Below are 25,831 nucleotides of genomic sequence, written 5' to 3' on the forward strand. Positions count from 1 at the left end.
GGAAGAGCAGGCGGCACCCTTAACCACTAAACCATCTCTCTAGCCCCCAATGGCATTTTTAAGCAGCATGTTTTAAACAGGCCTAAACTTACTTTTGACCTTGAGACGTGACGTTGTCATTTGCCAGGCTCATGCTCAAGAACCAGGCAATGAAGTCAAAGCAACAGCAGAAGTTTCATGTTTTAAGGGAGTTGGCAATTTTTCGTTAGGCTGGACTCATAGTGGCCGGCATGTCTGCTCTCGTCCGGGGCTGTGTTGATGGACCACCGGAGGGTCTGACAGTAGAAGTTAAATTCCCTTCAACAATCCATTGGTCCAGACTTGTCACAGGACCCAATTCCCCATGCCTGTGCTCAGCAAGTAGAAAGTCAGAAACAGTTTTGGGTTTTTTTGTTTTTTTAATTTTTTAATTTATTTTATTTATTCAGATTACAACTCAATTGTCATCCCATCACTTGTATCCTTCCCATTCCTCCCTCCCTCCCACTTTCACCCTATTCCCCTTCCCTAGGTCTAAGACTGAGGGGGACCTCCTCCCCCACTATATGGTCATAGGCTCTCAAGTCTCATCTTGGTAGCCTGCTTATTCTTTCTTTGAGTGCCACCAGGACTTCCCACCTCAGTAGCCTTCCTTTATACAAATGACCATCATGCAGAGGAAGAAATTAGGAAAACTACACCCTTCACGATAACCACAAGCAATATAAAATATCTAGGAATAACTCTAACCAAGCAAGTGAAGGATTTGTTTGGAAAAAAAAAAAAAACTTTAAATCTCTGAAGAAAGAGATTGAAGATGACATCAGAAGATGGAAGGATCTCCCTTGTTTGTGGATCGGGAGAATTAACATAGTAAAAATGGCCATCAGAAACAGTTTGTGACCCTTCACACCACCGACAAGCATCCTCTCCCCAGGACAGACAAACCAGGTGGCCCATCAGTTAGGACATGGGGCTCACAGTCCTGAACCTCCAGGTGATAAGTTCCATCCCTACAACAGGTCTGAAGGTAACTTAAGGCCCCCCAAACACAGCATCAGACCGCCACCTCCACACACAGAACACCACCACAACAGTTCCATTCAGGGAGGAAAGAGATGAAGGACATTTGCAGCCCATGGGGGGTGGGGCTGCCAAGCCTTCCAGGCATTTGCCATGGAATCTCCACCAGCAGTAGGCCTGGCTCCCAGGCAGATGCTTCCTTTCCAGAACCTTTAGCTCCCCTAGGGAGATGACTCCTTTCCCACTGTGTCCTCTGATAGTCTCTGAAGGTTGGGCAGCTTTCTCAGCAGGCTTCCCACCTGCAGAAGGTTGCAGGCTGGTTTTTATACAGTCACAGGCTTATAGTCTCTTAAGCACTGAAGTACTCTTAAGCATTTAACAACAACAACAACAAAAATTACCATGGTTCTCTTCTATCTGAGCATCTTAGATTCTTTTCGCATTCCGGCATCCAGGACTAGACAAATACAGTAAGTCTGTTTCTCTCTTGTGTCTTCATTTGAGGACCCGAGGACCCACAGACTTTCAGAAGAGAACTGTGTAGTTAAAATGTTTCTGAGCTATTTTTTCCCATTTAAAAAATTTGTTTGGCCAGCAAGATGGCTCCTCAGGTAAAGGTGCTTGATGCCAAGACCTGATGACCCCGAGTTTCATTTCCCAGTCCCATAAGGTAGAAAAAGAGAACCAACTCCTCTGAGTTGTTTTCTGACCTCCAAAGGCAGTGTGGTGAACACACACATACGCACACACAGGCACACAGGCACATGCACACACAGGCACACACACACACAGGCACACACAGGCACACACACACAGGCACACACATACATGCACACACAAAAAAATTTTTTAAGTCATTTAAATTTATTTTTAAAAAGAACTTGCTGAAAGTCACCTAATTCTCCATAAGTATGCTAGCCATACCATTAACTCGATCTTTATTCCAAAGCCGAGTACTGATATTGTCATCTAAACCTTAATTTACTATTTCCAGTTTGGAATTAAGGAGCAGCAGCGTCTCTATTCCCACAAGCCTGGATCTTTCTGTTCCCTTTCCTCCCTCATTATAAACCTGCTAATCCCTTCTGAGCTCACGGCTAGAATGCCCGGCAGGGTAGTCAATAGCTGCTGCTGCAATGCTATTAATGTTTTGTTTTCCAATTCCTTAGGAAGAGTGTTTGCTTGGTTTCAGTGATAGTTCACCCTTTCTGTGATGCCTGGCCACCAAGCTGAGGGTGCATGGTTTAAGAGCCCCCCCCCCCCTTTTCCTCCTACTCACCCTCTCTCGTTTCTTTTTTCCTTTTTTTTTTTTTTCTTTCTTGTTTAACCATTAGCACCTTACTTCAATACCAATTCTCTCCTGTGTCAAGGTTAGGCTAGACTTTGCTACAATAGCAAATACATTCTGAATTTCAGTTCCTTAAGACAAAGAAGGGTTTGTCTCTTCTTACGTCGTCACAGGCTGGTATAGACAGGACAGCTCTCCTCCGTTTGAGCTGTTGTCAGTTTTATTGTGACACATTAGAAGTCACAAAAGGTCACATAAAGAATCATCTGTGTAGTTGACTAACACCTTTCAACATGTCCAGCCACCACGTGGGAAGGTAGAGAAGAGGCTGCATGGAGCAGGGGGGGTCTTCTGGGTATGGGAGAAAGTGCAATGCTAGGGGAGCTCCTGTAATAGTGACGGAAACAGAGTGGGTGAGACTTTCCCAGGCCGTAAGCACAGCTAAAATAAAGGTGGCAGCCCCTTTAGTCCCAGATCTTGGGAGGCAGAGGCAGAGGGATCGCTGTGAGTTGGAGACCAGCCTGGTCTACAAAGTGAGTCCAGGACAGCCAAGGCTACACAGAGAAACCCAGTCTCAAAAAAACAAAAACAAACAAACAAACAAAGAATAAAGATGGCAACATACTGGGTCAAGATGCTGAGAATAAGTGACTGTGAGCACTCAGGCCTCAATGGGACATCCATGTAACTTCCCTTCCTCCCCACCCCACCCCCACCCTCCCCACCCATCCCACCCCCAGCCCCTCATCATGAAAGCGGGGGGGGGGGGGGGGGCAGGAGAAAAGGATGGAAGAGCCAGAGGTAATTGCAGCTACAGTTACCCACACAGTCTGCAAGGGATCAAGCCAACAAAACTAGCCACCATCCCAGCAGGGCATCTCTCTCAGGACTCAGTGGGTTACAAAAGGAAGGAGGGAGGCAGGCATGCTGGGAGGCCCAAAGTAGGCTTAGAATGGAGCAGAGAGTTGGGGATGGAAACAATCAAGATACATTGTATACACTATAAAACTGTGAAAGAATAAGTAAAAGATACGGGTTTTGGGTTTTTTTTTTTTTTTTTTTTTTTTTTTTTTTTTTTTTTTTTTTTTTTTTTAAGGAAACAATGCAACAATGCCCACCTGGGGCAAGAAAGTGGCAGGCACAGTACCTGGGACAGAAGCAACTTGTAAGTGATATTTTAGACCAATTAGGACTGCCCATAGACATGTAGGCAGTCAGTCTTCTTAGCCACCGGTGTAAAAATCTTATTTCTGGGGTGTGGTGTTCTGCTAATAGTCATAGTAAACAGGAGAATAAACCACAAAAGCATGTTTGGCAAATATTTTTATCAGAAGTCTCACCACACGTCCAAGCTGGACATCTCATTCAGGCTTGTCTCCAAACTGAGTAGATGAAGATATCTTTAAAACTATATTCACTTCTTGATGTTAGGAAACACCTGAACAAAGCAATCAGATTTTCTTTCTAAAATACAAACGCGGGGACTGAGATGGCTCAGTGCATAATGCACTTGCCATGCACTACTGGAGAACCTGTGTAAACGCAAGCTGGAGTCGGGGCACCTGTGATCCCAGCACACAGAGGTGGAGAAGGGATCCCCAGGGCAAGCCAGCTAGCCAGACCAGAGTGGACAAGCTATGGGTGCAGCAAGAGGCTTTCCCTCAATAAAGCAGAGAGCAACCAAAGGAAACACTGGACTTCAGTTTCCGGCCTCTGCGTGTACTTGCACACTTGTGCACCTACACCCTCACACACACACATGTGCCAACACATGTGTGCTAGCTAATCTTATGTCAACTTGACACACAAACTAGAGTTATCTGAAAAGAGGAGAGCTCAATTGAGAAACTGCCTCCATAAGGTCCAACTGTAAGACATTTTCTTAATTAGTGGTTGATGGGAGAGGGGCCGAGCCTGTTGTGGGTGGGGCCACCCCTAGCAGGCTGAGCAAGCCATGATGATCAAACTAGCAAGCAGCACCCCTCCATGGCCTCTGCATCAGCTCCTGCCTCCGATATCCTGCCCTTTTTGGGTTCACGCCCTGATTCCTTTGATGATGAACAGTGCTGTGGACATGTAATGAAAAAACCCTTCCCTCCCCAACTTGCTCTTTGGTCCATGGTGTTTCAGTTTCAGCAATAGAGACCCTAAGACAACACGCAATCATAAATACATACTTGCATACGCTTAAAATTAAAATGCAAATATATACATTTATGTATGTGTTTATATGAATGTGTACATATATAGTTTTTTAAATTAACGTGAATTTGTATTTTATGTGCATGGGTGTTTTCCCCTGCGTGTGTTTCTGTGCACCCTGTGACTTCATCGTGCTTGAAGAGTCCCAAAGAGGCCTTTGGCTTCCCTTGAACTGAGTCACAGACAGGGGTCAGCCACAGTGTCAGTGCTGCGGTTCAAATTTCTGTCCTCTGGAAGAGCACTCTCTCTGTCTGAATCACAGAGCCCTCTCTCCAGCCCTTGAAAATGTATTTTGAGATTAAAAAAAAAAAAAAAAATCTTATACTGTAGCTCAGGCTGGCCTTCAAATCATGACAATCCTCCTGCCTCAGTTTCTCAGACGCCCGGATTGTGGGTGTGAGTCACCACTCAGAGACTATGTAGATGACTTAGCCTCCCAGTTGTTGGTCTTATTTTTAAAAAGTCCTTTTCAGAATGCGTCTTAAGTGGGGTTAAGACAACACTCATCTTTCCCCAGAAGCATGACTTTAAGTACAGGGACTCCTCAGCGACACCCCCCCACACACACCAAGGCCTGATTAACTTCTTGGTTTCCTTCTTTAATTGAAAATCCAATCAGGAGCCTCTTAATGATCCTGATGGGGTTTTTAAGTACAAATAAAACAGGGGTCTGGGCTGAGCTGTGAAAAGAGCAGAGGAGGACGGGCATGGCAGACTTTAGGGGGGGCCCCATTAGTGTCTTTGCTTTCCAGAGAGTACCAGGGATTCCTGCCTGGGGTGTCTTGTTCGTATTTACATAAATGCAAAGGACTTCAATAAATGCAGAAAGCTTCCAAGGCAGCTGAGGAAGGGTCCTGGAGCCTGGCTAATGAGAGTACAGGGGACTAATTCATCTCTGAAAGTAACCCTGGGGGGGTGGGGAAGAGTCCAGAGTGTGGAAATTAAAGGCAGTAGCTGAGGCTGGGAGAGGGGAGATGTGACCCAGGGCCCAGAACCTGCAGGAGCAGGAGACACACGAGGGCCATTCTGAGTCACTTCCTGTCCATTCTGAGTCACTTCCTGTCCATTCTGAGTCACTCCCTACTCCTTCTGTGCAGCCTAATGCTTGAATGGGACCCACGCTTGTCATCTGAAATGTTAGAAGTCTGACTTTATGAACATTTGAGTGGTTTTTCTTTTTAATATTGTGTATTGCTTTTCTCGCTTTAATTGTGTGTATATATACGTGTGTGTTTGATGTTGTCTTTCCATTGTATTATCCATCTCTACAGATACATATGCATAAACTGCTTTTTTTTTTTCTAGTGCAGTGGCTTTATACACATTCAGCATGCCCTCCATCACAGAGCTATACCCCCAGGCCTCTCTTCACTGTTTGAGACCTGTTCTCAATAAATTCCTTATTGACTTCACTCTAAAACCAGGCCGACCTTGCCTCAGAACCCTGAGTAGCTATAATTATGGGCCTGAGACACCAGGCCTGACTTAGAAAACTTATCTTGATTCTGTGTACCTGACCAAATTAAACCATCTCACTTTTGCAGGGCATAAGATCCTCCCGTTCTGTAAGAGCTAAAAGTGGAGACAAAACAGTTTGGCGATCCAGGCTTTCTGGCCGACAACTGTCTAGATCTTTTTCTCCCAAGTCTTCCAATATTCTACACTATACTATACAGAGATTTGCTAGCTGCACATCTTAGTGTTGTAAGAAATATCCGCTCAGCGTTTATCTGTTCTACTAATTTTCTTTCCACAAATGATTCTGAGAACCACAAACTAAGGAAATAGAAAACAGCTTGTTTACTGGGACTGTGGATCATCTGTGCTCGTGGGAAGAAAACATAAGTGCCTGTGGCTGGGGACGGAGCAACCATTGAATTATGGGTATAACGGAGCTGCCGTGGAGTGCCAGTTAGCATGCAGCACTTATATGCCAGTGCAAGCAGAGAATTAAGCGAATACCAACTGGCGCCCACCATAAACTAATGCTTTCAGTACCAGACTCAGCCAGTCTAAAGACCATGCTTTTCAAATTAAGATAACCACATGCACGTGCTGGGGGGTGGTCTGATGTATTTGGATGCTAATTACTGCTTGCTGTCTCTGTAACCCACCTTTTGCTTAATAAAAAGCCGTCTCACCTGGGCAGAGCAAAGGAACTAGGTGGGGCTAGGAGAGAGAGGAATTCTGGGAAGAAAAAAGATGGCCATAACGAGGAAGAAAGAGAGATCTGAAAGGAAGAGAGGTAGGCTGCCTTGCCTTAGATGGAGGAGAAGCATATGGCCAGTGTGGATGGAGATTCAGCCCAAATGAAGAACATTAGCAAGTATTTGGGATTATGAACTGGAGATAGCTTGATAGAAGTTATTGGAAGCAGATGGCATGGGATTGAGACAGGGATCCTATGCCTGCCCCACTATGGGAGGTAGTTTAGAGGATTGATATCTGCCCTGTCCCAGGTTAACGAAGGCTATTTTAAAATATAACAAGTGTCTGTGTCTTGATTGATCGCTAGCCAGGCCTACAGGTAATACAGATCATTTAAAAACAATACGCATGAGCCAGAAGTAACTTTTCATCTCATAGTGCACCACGCTGCAAATAAATTAAAACGCTTCTGTGTTTCAGGTGGCTGAACTTGTAACCAGTGAGTTCTTTGAACAAGGAGATCGGGAGAGGTCAGAACTCAAGCTCACTCCCTCTGTAAGCCTGTCCTTTTTAATATCATTGATTACCCCTTTGAATGCATTGTCAGCAGTAGCTCCAAAATAGGGGTTGAACCGGGGAAGGCTGAGAAATGGGCTGGAGGACTCCTGAAAGCCTGACACTTTAAAACAGGAGTGCTAACCACCGTGTTCCCGGGTTTCTGACTGCACCTACTGACCTACTTAGCAAACATTTCCTGAGAACCCACAGTGGGACAAACAAGCAGGCACACGGGAGGGAGTGGAGAATGGGGTTCGGATGTCCCAGAGCCAGCGCCCATAGCAAACCATTACAAACTGTTGGTTTGTTTGTTTGTTTGTTTACAAACTGAAATGTGGAGGTCCAGGTTCTGGTGGCCGACATGCTATTTATGTTGGATTCACTCATGCGGTTCTTATTTGAGGATAATGACTGACTAGTTGGAGATGATGCTGTTTCTTCCTTCAAGATAAAGAAGCCTTGGTCACCACCCTCACTAAGGGAGGGGCCAGCCTCTTTATTCCTAGTGAGCTAAAAAATATCTTCCCTGGTCACTCCAAGAAGGGACTAAGTATTTTAAAGCCTAGCCATGCAGCACACACAGTAGGTCTAATGTAGCACACAGTGTGTATCAGTCATCAAGAGCGTCTCTTTTTGAGGATTCCGGTCCACTGAGTCTTGAACATTTGGAGACATTAGTAAGACCTTTGAGTCTTCGCACACCCCACTTTGCTGCTGTCCAAACACCAGGGAAGGCAGCAGGAAGGATCCTTTCCAACCTGTACAGCTTCTCTTGACTGCAACCTCAGCCAGCAGCCTTTCTGAGGTTGACTCTTGCCAGTGGCTTACCTGGAAAAGGCTTGAGGATCACAAAGCCTGAAACGCACACCAGCTAATTTTAGTTTCCAAAGCAGCGTGTGTTTGCGTGGGATTCAGAACGCCCTTTACTTTTTCTGGTGCTCATACCAAATTTGGTTTTGAAAAGAAAACAATCAGTCTGGAGTGCATAGAGCTCATTTGTAAAAACCTGTAACCGCCGTTTCTCTAGGCTGAATATCTATGTTAAAATAAAAGCTTTTTTCCTCCCTCTAAAAACTGTTCCTGAGACACTCTCTGAAGGGTTTGCAATGCAGCAACACAGGTCATTTAGTGAAATGGGGGGACAGTAAATCGCCAGTGTCCAGAGCTGGCAGGTGCACTGGGGCCAGACTAAGGAGCTTTTATCTGTAGGCTCAGCTAAGGCCTTCTCTGAAGACATAAATGAAATTAATTTCATGGTGGATGTATAGCGATTAGTGCTCCCCTCGCCTCACAAAAGGCTGCTTCACGTAGCTGTCTCTTCAGGAGAAGTCTGGCTTCTGAGGCAGGACTTGTCCTTGCTGACCCATCTTCAGGAATGTCTGTAATGCACCCAGAGTCGGCACTGCTTGCCTCCCCATCCTTTGATTTTTTGGAATCACCTGTAAGGTGCATGGTCCAGAGACCAAGCTGATGCTGGCTGGACCTCAGTCAGAGGGTTCATGTTGGAAGCAGTGAGCTGACTGAAAAAATGGGCCTGAGCACCAGCATTTGTTGTGCACAAAGTTCAACACTGTGTATACAGAAATGAGGGGACACCATCCTTCCTGACTTCAAGGACCCTAGGACATTGTTAGCTGGTGGGGAATACCCATGAACAAACACATATGCACATCACTTATGAACATGCTCATGAACAAACCATAGCTAATAAGCACACAAAAAGATTGTTCAAATCTTCAACCATCATGAAAATACGAATTGAAACCACAGTGAGGCACCACTTCCCGCTCAGTAAAAGGGCTATCATTTAAAAAGGCAGACAATACGAGCATTGGCACATTTTCAGAGGAGCTGGGACTTCATGGGATGCAGGAGTGTAAACTAATGTGGCTGCTTCAAAACCAGCCTAGAATCCTCAGAAAGTTAGGCATAGGGCTGAGTTCAGTCCCTGGGTCCCACAGTGAAAGGAGAGAACCAGCTCTCAAAAGTTGTCCTCTGATCTCCACATCATGTCCTCCTTGATGGATGCCATAGCATCATCATCAATTTAAGAATTAAAAGTTAATATAAAAAGCTCACCATGGAATTACCATATAACCCAGGATCTCACTTTTAGGTTTATCTGCAAAGGAAAACTTGAACACAACTGTTCACACCAGCGTTACTCATAGAAACCAAAAAGTGGAAATAACTGTCCATCAAATGTCCGTTAACTGATGAACTAATAAACAAAATATCATAAATCTCCACACTGGAATGTGAAAATTATGAATGAAGTGAATGAGTGAAGTGTTGATACATGCTCCCTGGGTACACCTTTAAAATTATAGCACATGAAAAAAGCCAGTCTTCTGGGCACGGTGGTACAAACCTTTATCCCGGCACTCCGGGGGCAAAGGCAGATATGTCTCTGGGGGTTTGAGGCCAGCCTGGTCTACAAAGTGAGTTCCAGAACAGTGAGAGCTACACAGAGAAACCCTGTTTCAAGAAGAAAGAGGAGAAGGAGGAGGAGAACAAGAACAAAAAAAAAAGAAAGAAAGAAAAGAAAAAGAAAGAAAAGAAAGAGGAGGAGGAGAAGCCCTGTCCTAAAAGACCATGTACACTTCCATTTTAAGTGAATTGTGTGGAACAGGCAAACCTGTGCATGCAGGAAATAAATCACTGCTTGTGCAGACTGGGAGTTTACAAGACGATGGAGCTGCTATATTGACATGAATTTTAAAATTAAGTGTAGTGGTAATTGTGTAGTTGTATGTATATACCAACATTGCTTGAATTTTTTTTAAAAGTATGTCTATAGCATATTCATCAGAAGCAGAAAAATAAGTAACTCAGGTAGGAAAAGAACAATGGAGAAAACAAGTCAGACTGCTTGTGGTTTGGATGTGGTCTGAATCCTGGGGTTTCATGTGCTAAAACTTAATCCCCAGTGTGAGTGTGGAGAGCTGGGAACTCAGTCCCACTCTGGTGGGGGAGACATGGCCTTGGAGAGCTTATTAAGACTAGGAGAGAACCTATGACCAAACTAGTGTGGATTATGGAGAGGAGAGACACTAAAGGACATAAGCGCATGCTCCCTGCCTCATGCCATATGCTATCTGTGATTCTTGGGGCTTCTAGCAAGAGAGCCATGAGCAGAGGCAGGCGCTCCAGCCTCCAGAACTATGAGCCAAACAAACACTTTCATTTATAAAGTTACTCTCAGCCTCCGGTGTTGTGCTATAATGGCACAACATGTATAGACACACAGGGAAAACTTAAAGGGACATTTCTGAAGCAAGCTTTGCTTGTTCCAGAAGAACTGTCACTTCCTCTAGTGCATTGCACGGTCTTCTCTGAATGCCAGTCATTGCTTGAAAAGGATGAGCAGAGCCTGTGGGAGGCGGTAGAGATAGTTTTGCTCATCTTTGGTAACTAGCGATGTCTAACACACACACACACACACACACACACACACACACTGCGGCTCATCCATCTGAAGGATACAGCTTTCCCAGCATCTCAGGACTCAGGGTGAGGCTTGGACCTGCCTTCATGGCTGCTATAGTCATCTCTTACCTAGCTTTTCAGTAAGACAAGTTATACCAAGGCAGTGCCCCTCCTCCAGATCAGCGGACTCCAGGCCCTTGCCTCACTCGTTAAGAACAAAGGGAAAGACTTTCTCACTGAAGTTGAATCAGCTGTTCGTTAAAGAAATACATTTTTACCCTCTGATTCCAGTTGATTGTAGTCTTACTAATAGAAATAAATCACCCTGGCTTTCAGAAATATGCATAAATTATATCACGCATTATAATGTCGTAAAATTTAAAGGCTGGAAAGAAGAAAGGATGCGTGCCTGCCACCACCATCCACCCAAGGACATGTACTAGTACCCTACTAATTATAGAACCTTACTGGAAAACACATGATTGCCAATAGCACCCAACCCTTAAAATCATCATAAACAGAAAAGAATCTTTGTGTAATAAAATGAAAAAAACTGCTGTTCAGGATCTTTTCCAATCTGACATCTTCTTTCTACAGAAATAAAAGCCTACATTATTTTTGTGTCAGTAAGATGTGTCTCCTTCCCCTTGACTTGTACCCAGTTCCCAGTGACCCGGTAACTTGATTTAGTAGCAATTATTTGTACCTGCAGACAGATTTTGGCCCCAAGTGTTGCAAGCTATAAAGTTCAAGTAAATTCAGTTACAATCAAAAGAGAGGATTGTGATTTGTGAAATAATTCTGTTGGTAAAATCTGACAAAGTGGCCGTAAAATAGTCCAGTGAACAAAAGCAAGGTTTCTGCTTCCTTGTTCTAGGCTATTTTTGACCGGAACCGGAAAGACGAACTGCCTCGGCTGCAATTGGAGTGGATTGATAGCATCTGCATGCCGCTGTATCAGGTACTGCTAGCTTGTGAGTGTGTGTGTCCGTGTGTGTGTGTGTGTGTGTGTGTGTGTGTGTGTGTGTGTGTGTGTGTGTGTGTGTGTCCCCTGATGTGGTGAGGCAGAGCGTGGGTCAGGTTTGTTCTGAAATATGAAGCTGGAGGCGTTCACAGGCTACAAAACTTGCTTCTAATTCTGACCCACGACCTCGTGCTTTGAAGATGGGGACTTCGGGTTCTCTGCCGCTTTCTAAAATGTAATCTCCAGGGCCTTACCTTCCTTGCTTGTAAGCCAAAGATTATAATATATTGTCTTTTCATTCCTGCCCCGTGGAGGACAAGGATGCAGCCAGAGTCAGTACTATCTCTCCAAAAAATAGCTCAAAGGCCCAGTAACTAAGGCAGCTTCCACATACATTAAGGATCAAAGGCTTGAAAAAGTCTAGTAAGAAAAAAGCATACTTAGCCTCGATTAACTCTGAATTTCTCAAATGGAAATCTTTTCGCTTTTAAGGTTTTTTTTAGTATCTTATGTAACACCAGAGTCTCATCAAATATGCCTTTCTGCTCTGACCCCAGTGTCTGGACCGGTGGGCTGTGTGCGGAGAAGCAGCTTCCATCTTCAAAATCTGCCTCCTCCTCTAAGCAGGCATAACTATGCCAAGCAGTGAATCCTGAGTGAGCCCACTAATGAGTTCTTGCTTGGCTGCCTGGTGCAGAACCCGCCCGGGGCAAGGAGACATGTGTCAGCTTTGAATAGTTTGCATACTGCTTTTTGAGTTTGCATCGGGGCTGGCATCCATTTGCACTAACAGTTTAGTGTACATTGGCTTTTAATTCTACTGCTAAGCATTTGCTTTCGTCTGTAAACCCCGGTGAGTTCTTTACCCCCAACCTAGCTCAATCAGCCTGAGCCAAGTTCCTAACTTCGGAGTGAGATGCGCACAGTGAAAGCAAAGCCTCCTTGGTTTCTCATTCTCCACCACTCCATTAAGAACACAGGATTGTTTTTAAGGACCTCACAACCATTAAGTCTCAAACTTGGCAAGCACTTATTTTCTAGTACTGTAGGAGCTGCAGAGACCTGTCACAGTTCTCTGAAAACAAACAAATTAGAATATTGTCGTCAAGGCAGAAATGTAATTTTAATAACCACAAATGATAAAAGTAAATTCACTTGTTGTTTTGTACAATCCATTAAATGCCCAATATCATAAACACCAGCCAGATACAGCTTTAAAATAATCTAAAATCAATTGTTATGGTTACAAATGACTATAATATTCTCTTATCTAATAATGAAAGATTGGGCAAGAAACATTGAGAATGGTGTAGTTTGTTATAATGAGAATTCTAACTCTCTTTTCTTCCTGTCTATGCCCTCACCCTCAACACTGAATAAGTGGCCTCCATGTAGAGCCCACAGAGGCTGGACAGGGGCCTTTGTCTTTGCTGAGTCGCCCTTGGTTGCTCACATCAAATTATGGTTTAATGTCACCCAGGTATTAATGGGATGGATAAGTCACTCCTTTACTTAATAAATTTCTCTTACTAGAAGTAAAACTAAATTAAACTCCAGTCCTGCTAAGGGTCGGTATGTGGCTCCCACACTGAGCCCGTTCGTTCTTTGCTGATCCACGGTTCTTTGAGTTTACTGTGTGCTTGCTACTAAGTACTTTGAAGTCTTCAGGTTAAAAGAGGAAGTGACTTGAAAGTAAACAGAAAAAAAAATTATGTTGGAGATTCAGAGACTGACATTTCCTTAGGGCATGATATAACATCCTGATTTTTTTTTTTTCATGTGTTCCTTACTCATCTTTGAGTCACCTGCAGGAAATGGAACACACAGGTGAAGTGACACAGCTACACATTTAGTTGTGTCCCTCCCAACCTCAATCTTTGCCTCCAATGTGGTGGCTTCACAACTGCAGGACTCTACTTCTAATGCAAATCTCTCCACCTTTTTTTTTTTGTCACCCTCTCGAAAGCCATGTGCCACCCTAAAGGAGAATGTGGAGAAAGTTGCTGATAAAGGCGATGCTCACGGTTCGCTGCTGTTATCTTTTCATGCAACAGACAAAGAAAAGCTTGTTCTTTGAGAGTTTCTTGCCACCACTAATTTTTTTTTTAATTTCAACAATTCAGTTGTAAAATTCTTCATAAGGCTTTGAAACCAACTGTTCAAAGAGCCATCAGGTTGAAAGTACATCTGGCATTGAAAGACCATCTCTAGTGGTCTACAGTATGTTCTATCGTGTTGTGATGGTGACTCCCCACAGGTCAACAGACTATCACATTAACTGGTGGTGTTCCCAAAATGTAATCGAATCAATCACTGGGCAGCAATCGCAGCTTTTGGGAAGACAACAATCCTGACGCAACAACAAGGAAAGTCACAGATTTGACACTGGTCCCTAAGGCCAAGTATTTGGGACAAGTGGTTGCTGCAGAGGGGCCTTTTGGGTTTTGAATATAAATATTCAATAATGAGGTCCAGAGGGGATAAGTTACAAGCAGGGTGACACACAGGCTGCCGACATCCCTACTGTGCTTAGGCCAGACTGACATAGTCTGAAACACAAAGCGGAAGAGTCCAGTTTGGTCTTGCTAAGATGACTGGGGGGGAGGGGCATGGCAAAAGGGTAAAGAATAGTACTCACAAGACATAAAAAATGTGTGTGCCCTCCAATGGCATAATCAAGATGGCAGGTGTGGCTGGCAAGAAACGTATGTGGCGCCCAAGTGAAGAGATGGTGGCGGAATGGGCTGGAAGGGTCCTTTGGGTGGAGCCATGGAGTTGTTATGGATGGAGGCTGCTCTGTACAGGGGCCAGGATAGCAGGGAGTTGGAGGAGGAGGGTGGCCACATGGCAGGGCAGGAGACGGAAGGATGGTATTAAAGTGCCCCTATTGTAACTCCATCGGCTTCCACTGGGTATTTCAGTTTTAGTCCGTGGCTTTCTTGCCAAGCATTCTAACTGATCAGCACTTTCTGCTGCACTCCTGGTTGTTGATTTCAGACCTCCTCCAAGCAAAGGGTGCCTGCGCTTGCCCACCTCTTCCACACCACTACCCTCTGGGGTCCATTTGCTGAAAAGTCAAAACTCTTGTCTGTAGGATAGTGTTAATACCCAGGCAATCTAGGACCATGTAGAAGGAAAACGATGAGGAACTCTCACTCTAAAATCTGTTCTTAGGCAGCTACTAAAGTAATAAACAATTGGCAAAAGTGGCCACATGAAAACATATAGGTCCGGTGGTGCACCTTAGTGGCAGGATGGTCGATTAGTTAGTAATTAGATGCATATGTGTATAATAAAGCCCCCAAAACAGCAACATGCGGACCCTGTGAACCCTATAAATGGGTCTGGATATTTCTATCTGAAATGAAGATCAAATACTCACGTGTTGCTCTAGCCCTTACTGCAGGCCAGGTGCGAAGGCACAGTGAGGACCACCCCCAACTCTCTGGGGCACAGGACACAGGAAATGCCTGTCACATATGTTTTATCTTGTCGAGCTTAGGGTTCCAAACTTTTTGAAAGAAAACAGGGAGGGAGGGAGGAAGAGAAAGAGACGGCAAACAGGCAGAAGCTATGATTTATTTGTGACAGCATTTTAATCGGGAAGCATACAGGAGGCCCAGCGCAGGCAGGGAGCAGTAAAGCGTGTTCCCCAGGAGAAGTCGAAAGCCCTGGTTAGTTAGCTCTGTCCTAGCAGGATGTCTTAGAGGAATACATTGACATCTGATTCCGGAGCTTGCTGCTGCCTTTACACCCTGCTGGGGAGCCATTAGCCGGCCTGCTCAACATCTTTGGAAGGGAAAAAAAAGTCAGAAAGAAGGAGGAAAAAAAGACACTATCAAAGTTTGAAGTCACTGCTGAGGCAGCCTTAGGGATAAACAGAAACCCTCCTGTCGCAGTCTCATTCAGAGCTGCTGCTGTTCGTAGGAGCAAACTAAGTTTTTGCCCTTTATTTCTGTTATCAACTTGAACCTCGGTGTACCCAAGAGTGGCAAGCGTGCACAGAAGCATGATGAATCTCTGTGTTAAAAACTGACAGCCTTCTCAAGGTATTCAGAATTTTCCACTCATCCCAAACTGGCTTTTGACTTTGGGGATGAATTTCCTCAGAGATACTGCAAAAGGGTCACCCTGGAATTTAATACCCAGCACCTTGCTAACCACCTGTGGCCATGCGCAGCTGTAACTCTGTAACAAGGCAGTAGGGAGATGGAGGCCGGAGGACCAGAAACTTAAGGGTAGCCTCTGCTACATAGCGAGTGGGAGGCCAGCTAGGGCTATACAGACCTTGTCTCAAAAACCGTGATAGGACTTCTGTTGTTAAGCCACAATAAACTTGGGATTTTTATTTACTTCCCTCCTTCCTTATTTGCTTGTTTTAACGTTGGATGTGATGATCATCTTGGAACACACAGTCTACTGACACAGCTATTAATGTGCTCTCTGGGGAAAATGAGGGAGGGAAATCTTCAAAAATATTTGAGGAATGGAGAGACGGATCAGCAGTTAAGAGCACTGTCTGCTCTTTCAGAGGACCTGGGTTCAATTCCCAGCACCCACCTGGTGGCTAACAACCATCTATAACTCAGGCATCAAACACCCTCTTCTGACCTTCAAGGAACCAGGCACTCAAATGGTACCTGCAGCCATGCAGGCAAAACACACTATCCTAGTTAGGGTTTCTATTGCTGTAATAAGACACCAACACCAAAAGCACCTTGGGCAGGAAAAGGCGTGTTTCAGCCTGTAGTTTCACATCCCAACCCATCACTGAGGGAAGTTAGGACAGGAGTTGAAGTAGGACATGGACCTGGAGGCCGGGATTGATGCAGAGCTCATGGCGGAACACTGCTTACTGGCTAGCTCCCCCATGACTTGCTCAATGGGCTTTCTTGTAGCACCCAGAACCACCAGCTCAGGAGCAGCACCACCCAGAGTAAAATGGACCCTCCCACATCACCATCAATGAAGAAAATGCACCACAGACATGCCCACAGGTCAGTCTGGTGGGGGCACTTTTCAGCTGAGGTTCCCCTCTTCCCAAACAACTCTAGTTAACATAAAACTAGCCAGCAATCCTTACACATAAAATAATTTTTTAAAATAATAAAACATAGAATAATATGCCTGACATTGTGGAGACTGCAAGTTAGAAACCAAAACTAGAAAAGAGGTTAGAAAGCCACCTCTCTAGATACTGAGAAAAGTCTGTAATAACAACTCAGTGTGCCCCATGGTTCAGGACTCATGTCTGGTTTTTGGTTAGTCATTTTTTTTTTTAAGAAAAGAATTAATGAGCTGCAGAGTGACTGGTGAGAGCATAAAATAGTCTATTCTTTGAAAGCCTGCAAAGGCTAGATGTGGGAAGAAAGACCCTTTCCTTGAGATAGTTTGAAAATTGAGAGTGGGGAAAGGAGAAGGGAGAGACCAGTCTCTGTATTATTTTTTCCTGACGTTAGTATTCTAGTGAACAAAATGAAGAGATAGCTGGGGAAGGTTTCTGGCTTGTCTTTACAAAGGGGAGCTTGGGATGGCATCACAGAGACTCCACGGAAAAGTAAAACAAGCCTTCCTCAGGAAGGGGGGGGGAAGGGAGGGATGCCAGCCGTGAGACCTAGTGGCTGAAGTCCACAGACCTCCTGTGTTAACAGCCTCTGTCCCCACCCCACCACGAGGCTCCCTGAGCAGTTCCGGTCTCTGGCTCTTTGGGTATTTTCCTCAGTCCCTCCAGGGCTCAAGGCTGCTTTCCTGCCATTCCACGGTCCACACTACCTACTAAGTCCTTCAGACATGTTGCTTGGGTGGTGCCAACTTGGGAGGATAATCCTGCCCTTTTCCTGGATTATTCTTGAGATTCCGGAAGTTGGCCTCTCCCCTTCCAGGGAGCAGCCACCAGAGAAGGTGTTGCCAAGATGGCGCTGTCTCATCTCCTTTCTCCTATAGCCTCTTTCTGCCTCTCTACCCACTTTTCTTTCTCTTGCTTTCCCTCCTCTCATTTTCTAGCACACACCCTAGAAAACTGTCAAAGCATCCTCTTGCTTGTCTGACGGGCTGTGTCTTTCTGTGGGTGGACCCCTCACACAGAGGAGGCAGGCAGGCTCTTCCCAAAGCTGAGACTGTTGGTGTTTCTGAACCACCACTTACCTGAAAGAGGAATATCGTGAGTCAGAGTGAAAAATGCCTGTTTTCCTACTTCCAAAATACTGTCTTCGATACATGCGCTACCCCGAACCTCAGGGATAATAGTAAAACCTGCTCCCCTCCAAAATACCCCGCGTGTCCTTAGCCCATCAGAAATGAGAGGGCAATACAGTCTTTCCAAAGGTTGTTTCCGCGAACTTTCAGGAGCCCTTCTGCTAGGAGCTAACTCCTGAGCTTGCCTGCAGTGATTGAGATGGGGGAGGGGGAGAGGTAAGGGGAGGGGAAGGAGAGCCAAGAAGAAAGGTGGGCGGGGGGGGGGGGGGACACAGGGGGAGGGAAAGATGAAGAGAGGATCTGGTCACTGCAGGCCCCTGGTTGAAGATGCCAGGATCCCACTGCCATACATATCTTCAAGACACCCTGGCTTAGCACTGAGGGCAGCTCACTCCATCCTAAACCTCTCATCTCTTCCTTATACCTCTCTCGGCTCCAGCTCGTCACTTGCCCACTTGCTTCCCTAAGCACAATGTTCTCCAAAGCAAAGGACTCCCTAAACCTTTTTTTTTTTTTTAATTAATCATCCCTCTGCCTTTACTGGCCTTTCCTTCTCTCTCCTCTCTGCCTGCAACAGATCAGCCCAAAGGACCACGTATAAAACCCACCTGTCCTCAGCAGCCCACAGCAATTGCCATTGTCTCACACTGGGCTACTCGGGGTGAGCTCTGTGTCCATCTGTCCCTGTCTCCCCTGAGACTGGTCTCTGTCCCAGGATCTCAAACATCAGAGCTGCTCGTTAAATGTTTGCCGAACAAATGAACAGGAGCTACAAAAAGTGACTGTCTGCACACAGTAGCATGGGATAATTGTGAGCAGTGCCGGGTTGGAAGGTTACAATGTCATTTTAAGTTATCATCCAACACATAAAACTCCTTCCAGCAAAGTATGCACCGTTATATTCCTGCCCATAATCTAAAGTATATGGCCTATGGTATCTTTTTAGAAAGCAGTTTAGTTCGCATCATGGCTGAATTGGTCCTTAATTCCACCGTAAAGTTCCAGTTTATAGCCAGGAAGTTTTCAGAACTCTGACTTTTTCAGCTAAGAAATGTTAAATTTTATTTTACTCGGTAGTACCAGAAATATAATCTCCTAGTTATTTTAATATTCGAGTTAATCGACTTGGGCTAGCACACACCAAGCAGAGGGTACAGGAGGCTACGCGGTACATTGTGTGTGCATGGTAACAGAAACTTACAATGTATTAAAAGACACTCAATGTACCAGAAGTAAAACTCAAAGTTTTTTGACTTAGAAGACTTTTCTTCAAACCAAACAGTCACTGATACAAGCATCACATACTGGTGTGCCTTCAGGATGAAGTGCCGAGTGGCAGAGGATGCTTACCACAGGGCCACCAGTCTGCCTGACTCTTGCCTCTTGCTCCTGAGTAAAGGCATCTCACACTTGAGCCTGCACCTTAAAGTTCTTCCTCAGCAGCTCGTGTGTCCAGGTGACTGTTTGTAGAGACCTTTTCCACATGCGTGCGGGTCAGAGCTCAAGTTGACAAAGCAAGCATCCCTATGTACCTGCACTTACAGAGAAGAGGACCCTTCGCTGGTTTCATGTTGTACTTTTCATGGAGTACGGACTTCATCTAGTGTGTTCACGTGTATCTTATAAGCTCGAAAACCACCATCATGAATCTATACCAGAATCTATGCAAACACATTAGGATCTTCTCCCTGGTATGGCTTTCAAGGATAGATCTGAAGATAGGATTTACTTCTCCGTACTCTGCTGGCCAATATAAATCTAAAAAGTATGTTGCTGGAAAACTAGACCCAAAAAGCCATTTAATTCTGTGTCCATACAAGGTCTGGGACTGTGTGCTTACATCCCTCTGCAGTTTCTGTAAAGAGTATACTTTAAGTACTGTTTTACCTTTTTTCATGACCATCTTTTTTTTTTTTTCTTCTGTTTTCAAATGGGAAAAACAAAAGCGAGAAGGGACAAAGAGAGAGAGGGAGGGGGGAGGGATAGAAAGGGAATGCCATGGCCTGTGGGATCTCTGCTGGAATAAGAAATGGCTGCTTCCTGCATTGTAAGTGAAAGTGCTTGGAATTTTATGCCGTTTGACGTTCGTCTGACGGGCCACCATCACTGGGGTCTATGGGAAATAAATGCAAGGTAAAGGGGAAATACTCCACTGTGCCACACAGAATCCTTGGCAGTGAGTATTGTAAAGGCTTCCCGAGAAGATCCAGTTGGCACCACTAGATCCTTGGCTGTGGTTATTTACGGAGTTACAAGCTGGTAGACACTAAACACGGGTCAGAATGCATTGCCTCATCCTAGCAAATGCATGCAATGGGCACAGTGCGACGGACAGACGTGGGCTCTCAGCCTCTTCGCCAGATGACATGGCCGCCCAGCAGTTGAGTCTCTCAGCCAGAGTCTAAAACGGAGCTTAAAGCTTTCTGCTGTACTAGATTTGAAAAGAAAGTTGAGACTAGACCCCACAAAAGCTGGATGTCCCTATGCACACTTTGTAAGCAAATGCTGAGTACTGGCTGTATTTACCATCAGATGAGGGTTCACACTGAAGGGTTTTCACTGTGTCTTTACGTACATACAGATGGAAGGAAGATTTCATTCTAGATCCTAGAAGGGTCTCATAGTCTGATTTTGCAGATGAGATAAAACACACAGCTGATGGATTTACAGTGAAGCAACAGATCCAAGGCAGAGGCAGAACCTCCTACCAAGTATCCATGTCCTTGCTGTGCCCAGCGCCTACCCTGAGGATGGGAAAGGTGACTCCACTTTGACCAGCAGGGCAACTATAACTCTGAGTCCTCCAGAGGGAAGATGCAGGAGCCAAATTCCCAGGGATATCAGGGTTCTGTGTAGCTGGTCACTACTGACAACTCTGTGTCAAGTTGTCCTATCACCTGTAAAATGGGTTGATGCTACCAGTTAAAGATAGCAGATTGAGCAGGGTACGGTGGTTCACGCCTGTAATCGCAGCACTCAGGGAGGCAGAGGAAGGCTGATCTCTGTGAGTTTGAGACCAGCCTAGTCTACAATGCTAGTAACAGCCAAGGCTACACAGAGAAACTCTATCTCAAAAAGCAAAAGATAGCAGACTGATCTTAAAAGTTTATCTCATCTTTTTGAGAATCCCATTAATTTTACAAGAAGAGGATGTGTTTTTAAAATGTGAATTCCTAGCTAGAATTTGTAATACACATATGAGATGGCTCAGAGGTTAAGAGGATTGGCTGCTCTTTAAGAGGACCAGAGTTCAATTCTCAGCACCCATATGGAAGGTCACAACTGTCTGTAACTCCAGTTCCAGGAGGTCCCAAACAACCACACAGACATGTATGCAGGCAAAACACTATAAATATAAAATAAAAATAAATTTAAAAAATTTTTAAATGTTAATATGACCTCCCTTAGGCAATGTAGGAGGCTGGAATAATTTTGAGGAGCTTGATAGAAAGTCCTAGATTGCTTCAAACAATATGAATGTTAATGACTATGTTTGCAAGGTCTCAGAGGGGACTGAGAAAAGAAAATAAACATAGCTCCTTTGCAAATGCCTAAAGCAATTGAAGCTGACCAATAGGTGAAACAGAAGCTACATTCTCCTATTCCCCTTCCTACTACTGTCCACGTGCAAAACCAGCTTCTCCCACCTGGGACCCAGGCAGCCACGGGTTGGGCTCTCTCTATTCACACAGAACAAGAGGTCCACCTTCCCATGTAGTTTCCACTTTGTCCTTTGGAGGCTCACCTGGTTAGTTTCCACTGTCAGCTGGACACAGCTGAGAGGCACCTGAAAGAGGAAGCCTCAGCTGAAGATTGATGTCTGTGAGAGGCTGTCTTGATGATCAGCTTAGAAGGCCCAGCCTACTGCAGATGGCACCATCCCTAGGCAGGTGGGTCTGGGCTGCATAAAAAAGTTAGATGATGGAATAAGAGAAAGAAAGAAAGAAAGAAAGAAAGAAAGAAAGAAAGAAAGAAAGAAAGAAAGAAAGAAAGAAAGAAAGATGAGCTGATAGCATGGTGGTGAAAAAAAAATCAGGGTGGGGCAGCTAGTTGTATAGAGCCAGCAAGTGAGCCAGTAAGCAGCATTTCTCTGATTTCTGCTTCAGTTCCTGCCCAGACTTCCCTCAGCTATGGATATGACAGGGAGATGTATACCATATAAATCTTTTCCAGGGAGATGTGCACCATATAAATCTTCTCCTGTACAAGCTGCCTTTGGTCAGAGAACCTCATCACAGCAACCTTTGTTTAATATTTTATGCACTTATCTAGTACGAAGTGTGAAACATAAGGTGAACAGAGGGAAAAATATCCTCAAATACTGGAAAGTGGAAAAGATGCAATCTCTCAGAATGTCTGAGACTGCACAGGGAAGCCAGCTGATCCACCTTTCGGAAGTAGATCCCACAAGGCTCAGGATGAGGAAAGACCAGTCCAGCCAAGAGCAGTGTCTGAGGGCTACTTGTGATAAAGCACAGCAAAGTGAGTGACTCGAAACAGCAGACTTTCATCCATCTGGATTTGCAAAGTTGGGAATAGAGGACACAGTAGGCTGAGTTCCTTAGAAGTTCTAAGGAACTGAGTTCCTTAGAAGGCTGTGAGGGAGAAGCTTTCCAGGCCTTTCTCCTGACTTCTGGTAATTGCTTGCAGTTCTGGCCCTTCTTGGCTTGTGGACATTTCTCCATATATAAAGTCAGAGGTCCTTGCCTGGGGCAGAGGACAGGGAGAAGACTGGGGTAAAGGCACTTAGGTCAAATCTGTTGACCAGAGTTTAGTCCTTGACACCCACATGATGGAAGAAAAAGAACCAGTTCCCACAAATTGCTGACCTTTCCACACACACACACCACACACACACACACACACACACACACACACACACACAAACATGCACACCATCACCACCATCACACATACCATCACACATGCATACAACAAATCAATTTTAAAATAATTTAGGGAGGCCAGGCAGTGGTGGCACCTGCCTTTAATCTCAGGACTTGGGAGGCAGGGGCAGATGGATCTGAGTTTGAGGCCAGCCTGGTCTACAGAGTGAGTTCCAGGATATCCAGGGCTAGACAGAGAAACCCTGTCTTGAAATAAACAAAAACAAAACACAAATTAATTGATTAGTTAATTAATTGGGAGAACTGGAGAGATGCCTTGGTGGTTAAGAGCACATGCTGTTCTTGCAGAGGACCCAGGGTGGTTCCCAGTACCCACAAGGCAGCTCACAACTATCTGTAACTCCAGTTCCAGGGGATCCGACAACCTCTTTAGACCTCCTCAGGCCCCTGCACACATGTGGAGAACATACACACACTCGGACACATACACACACTCGTCACATACACACACTTAGACACATATACACACTTAGACACATACACACACTCGGGCACATACACACACTCGGGCACATACACACACTTGGACACATACACACACTTGGACACATACACACACTCGTCACATACACACACTCGGACACATACACACACTCGGACACATACACACACTCGGGCACATACGTACACATGGAGCACATACACACCCTTGGCCACATACACACACTCGGGCACATACACACACTTAGACACATACACACACTCGGACACATACACACACTCAGGCACATACACACATTCGGGCACATACACACACTCAGGCACATACACACACTCGGGCACATACGTACACATGGAGCACATACACACCCTTGGCCACATACACACACTCGGGCACATACACACACTTAGACACATACACACACTCGGGCACATACACACACTCAGACACATACACACACTCGGACACATACACACACTCAGGCACATACACACACTCGGGCACATACACACACTCAGGCACATACACACACTCAGGCACATACATAAGCACATAAAGTACATTAAAAAATAAAACACCAGCCATTGGACATTGGCCCACTCTAGCCCTATATCATCTTGATAGCATCTTCATAAACCCTATTCCTATATCTGGTTGCAGTCATGAGTACCAGGGCGTAGGGCATTGTCATACTCTTGGGGAGGGCACTATGCCTCGCACAACTCTTGAGTCATGAGCCAAGAAAAAAAAACGAAAGAAGACTTGAAGTTGATAATTAGAGTCTCAGGAATCTGCCCTGATCTTCTGCTCAGACCCAAGTTAAGCAGCCTCTACAACTGCTGCCAACTTGGGGGATCAGAGAGTTCTTCTTCCAGAACACTGATGTGGGAACCCCACAGCTGAGCTCAAATGTCGGCAGAAGGACTGGCTGGGCTCCCGCATCCATCGTCCAATGAAGGCCCAGCCTGGTACCTATGAAGCAGAAAGGTCTTATGCTTCTATAGGGTGTCAGAACAGCCAGAGGGGAGAGATCTGCAGATACTTGCACGGGGCCTCTCAATGAGTCAGCTCTCTGCAGGGTACCCTTAAAATAAAGCCCACCCATCGACCAGCACCCACCTCCAGCCCCTCTCTCCATTCCCTCACAGCCAGCAGTGAGTGCATCTTTCAGTTCTTTGTCTTAAGTGTGTATAGAGAAGGGCTACAGAAGAGTGGAGGAGATGCTCCAGTACAAAAGACACAGGGAAAGGATACAAAAGAGAATTTAGGGCACACAGAAGCACAGGAAACAAGAGACTAACTTAAAAGACAAAAGTGGCGCACGCCTTTAATCCCAGCAGAGGCAGGTGGATAGCTGTGAATTCAGGGCCAGCTTGGTCTACAAAGCAAGTCCAGGAGAGCCAAGACTACACAGAGAAACCCTGTCTTGAAAAACCATAAATAAATAAATAAATAAATAAATAAATAAATAAATAAATAACAAAACTAAACTGTTAAAAGAGTAAGAAACTTGTTACAGAATGACCAGGGGTTTCCCTTTTATACAATGTCTTAGTTTCCAGGTCATGATTTTTCTTGCACCCTGGTCCACTATATTAGCAGGATCTCTTCCTGCCCAGCTCAGACCCCATTCCATGTATGCCCTGCTTCCCCCATGTAACCCTATAGGCTTTCTAAAGTGCATCAGTCTACCTCACCCACCTGTCCTTCAGTCCCTCCGTCCTCATTACTTGAGAGCAAACACTCTAAACATGCATGGCCTGTAACCCCCAGCCCTGCCTATGCTTGGCACCTGCCACTTCTACAATGCCACCTGCCTACAGTCCTGTCACATGCCCTTGCTCCACCAGTCATCTCAGCAGGGCAATGCAGTCTCACTCTGGTTTGAGAATCTGCTGAGACAAGCTCCTTGCAAAATAAATCTTTTTTCCCTCAGAGGTGGATACACTGTAGTTCCTGGACTCTCTGTGGCTTCCCTTAGTGGTACATCGTAATTACCTGTGTTGGTCCAATGTTAGTCAACCTCATTTTCCAACACACACTAACTAGGACCGTGGTCCTCCCACAGGCCCTCAGGAAATGCTCTTTGCTTGCTGTTTTCTGGCACCCTGGGACCTCCTCAATAGTACAGCAAGTTCTGAGTGTGACAGAAACCGGAAACACGGTTACCATGTCACGCTAATATGCTCTTGTGTCACTCAGCATCTTGCATACCTAAGTTGCCTTGCGGTGGAGCCTTAGCCTTTCTGCCTTCATTCTGTGGATGACAAACCAAACTCTGGCCACTCAGAATCTGTCTGGACTTGGCTCATCGGCACAGGACTTGTCCCAACATTCTCCCAGCGAGGTATAAAATTTGAAGAATATCCCAAAGTTTTTTAGAAGTGTTCCCAAGAGATAGCATCCCAAAGGAAATCTCTTGAGCTGGGTATACAGGTACATGCTTGTAGTCCTAGCACTCGGAAGACTGTGGAAGAACCGTGAAGTTAGCCTGGCTGCATAGCAAGGCCCTGTCTCCAAAAGGGGGGAGGTGGGGTTGGGGGTTGGGCATGACTAGGGAAGCAGATTTCAAAGAAGCAGAAAGCTCACTGAACCAGAGTCGTTTTGAAGGGCAGATCCTGAGCTGAGGTGCCTCCAAGAAGGGGAAATGGAATGAAAAGTCAGCAAACAAGGTAAAAAGACAGCCCTGAGAGGGC

The 25,831-nt window shown here is 45.3% G+C and overlaps 2 protein-coding genes across 2 annotated transcripts in view; one reads left to right on the plus strand and one right to left on the minus strand.

Moving 5' to 3' along the window:
- Pde11a (phosphodiesterase 11A) overlaps positions 1 to 25,831 on the plus strand; it is a 223,530-nt gene that overhangs the window by 179,722 nt on the left and 17,977 nt on the right. The window contains exons 15-16 of the mRNA XM_051167077.1: positions 7,121 to 7,195; positions 11,505 to 11,588. Of these exons, the coding sequence (XP_051023034.1) occupies positions 7,121 to 7,195; positions 11,505 to 11,588 (159 nt within the window). The remainder of the gene's footprint in view (positions 1 to 7,120; positions 7,196 to 11,504; positions 11,589 to 25,831) is intronic.
- Positions 1 to 25,831, minus strand: part of Hnrnpa3 (heterogeneous nuclear ribonucleoprotein A3) — a 397,554-nt gene that overhangs the window by 5,050 nt on the left and 366,673 nt on the right. The gene's annotated exons all lie outside the window — the stretch shown is intronic.

The sequence above is a fragment of the Acomys russatus genome, chromosome 24, assembly GCF_903995435.1.
Source record: "Acomys russatus chromosome 24, mAcoRus1.1, whole genome shotgun sequence".
Taxonomy (NCBI): domain Eukaryota; kingdom Metazoa; phylum Chordata; class Mammalia; order Rodentia; family Muridae; genus Acomys; species Acomys russatus.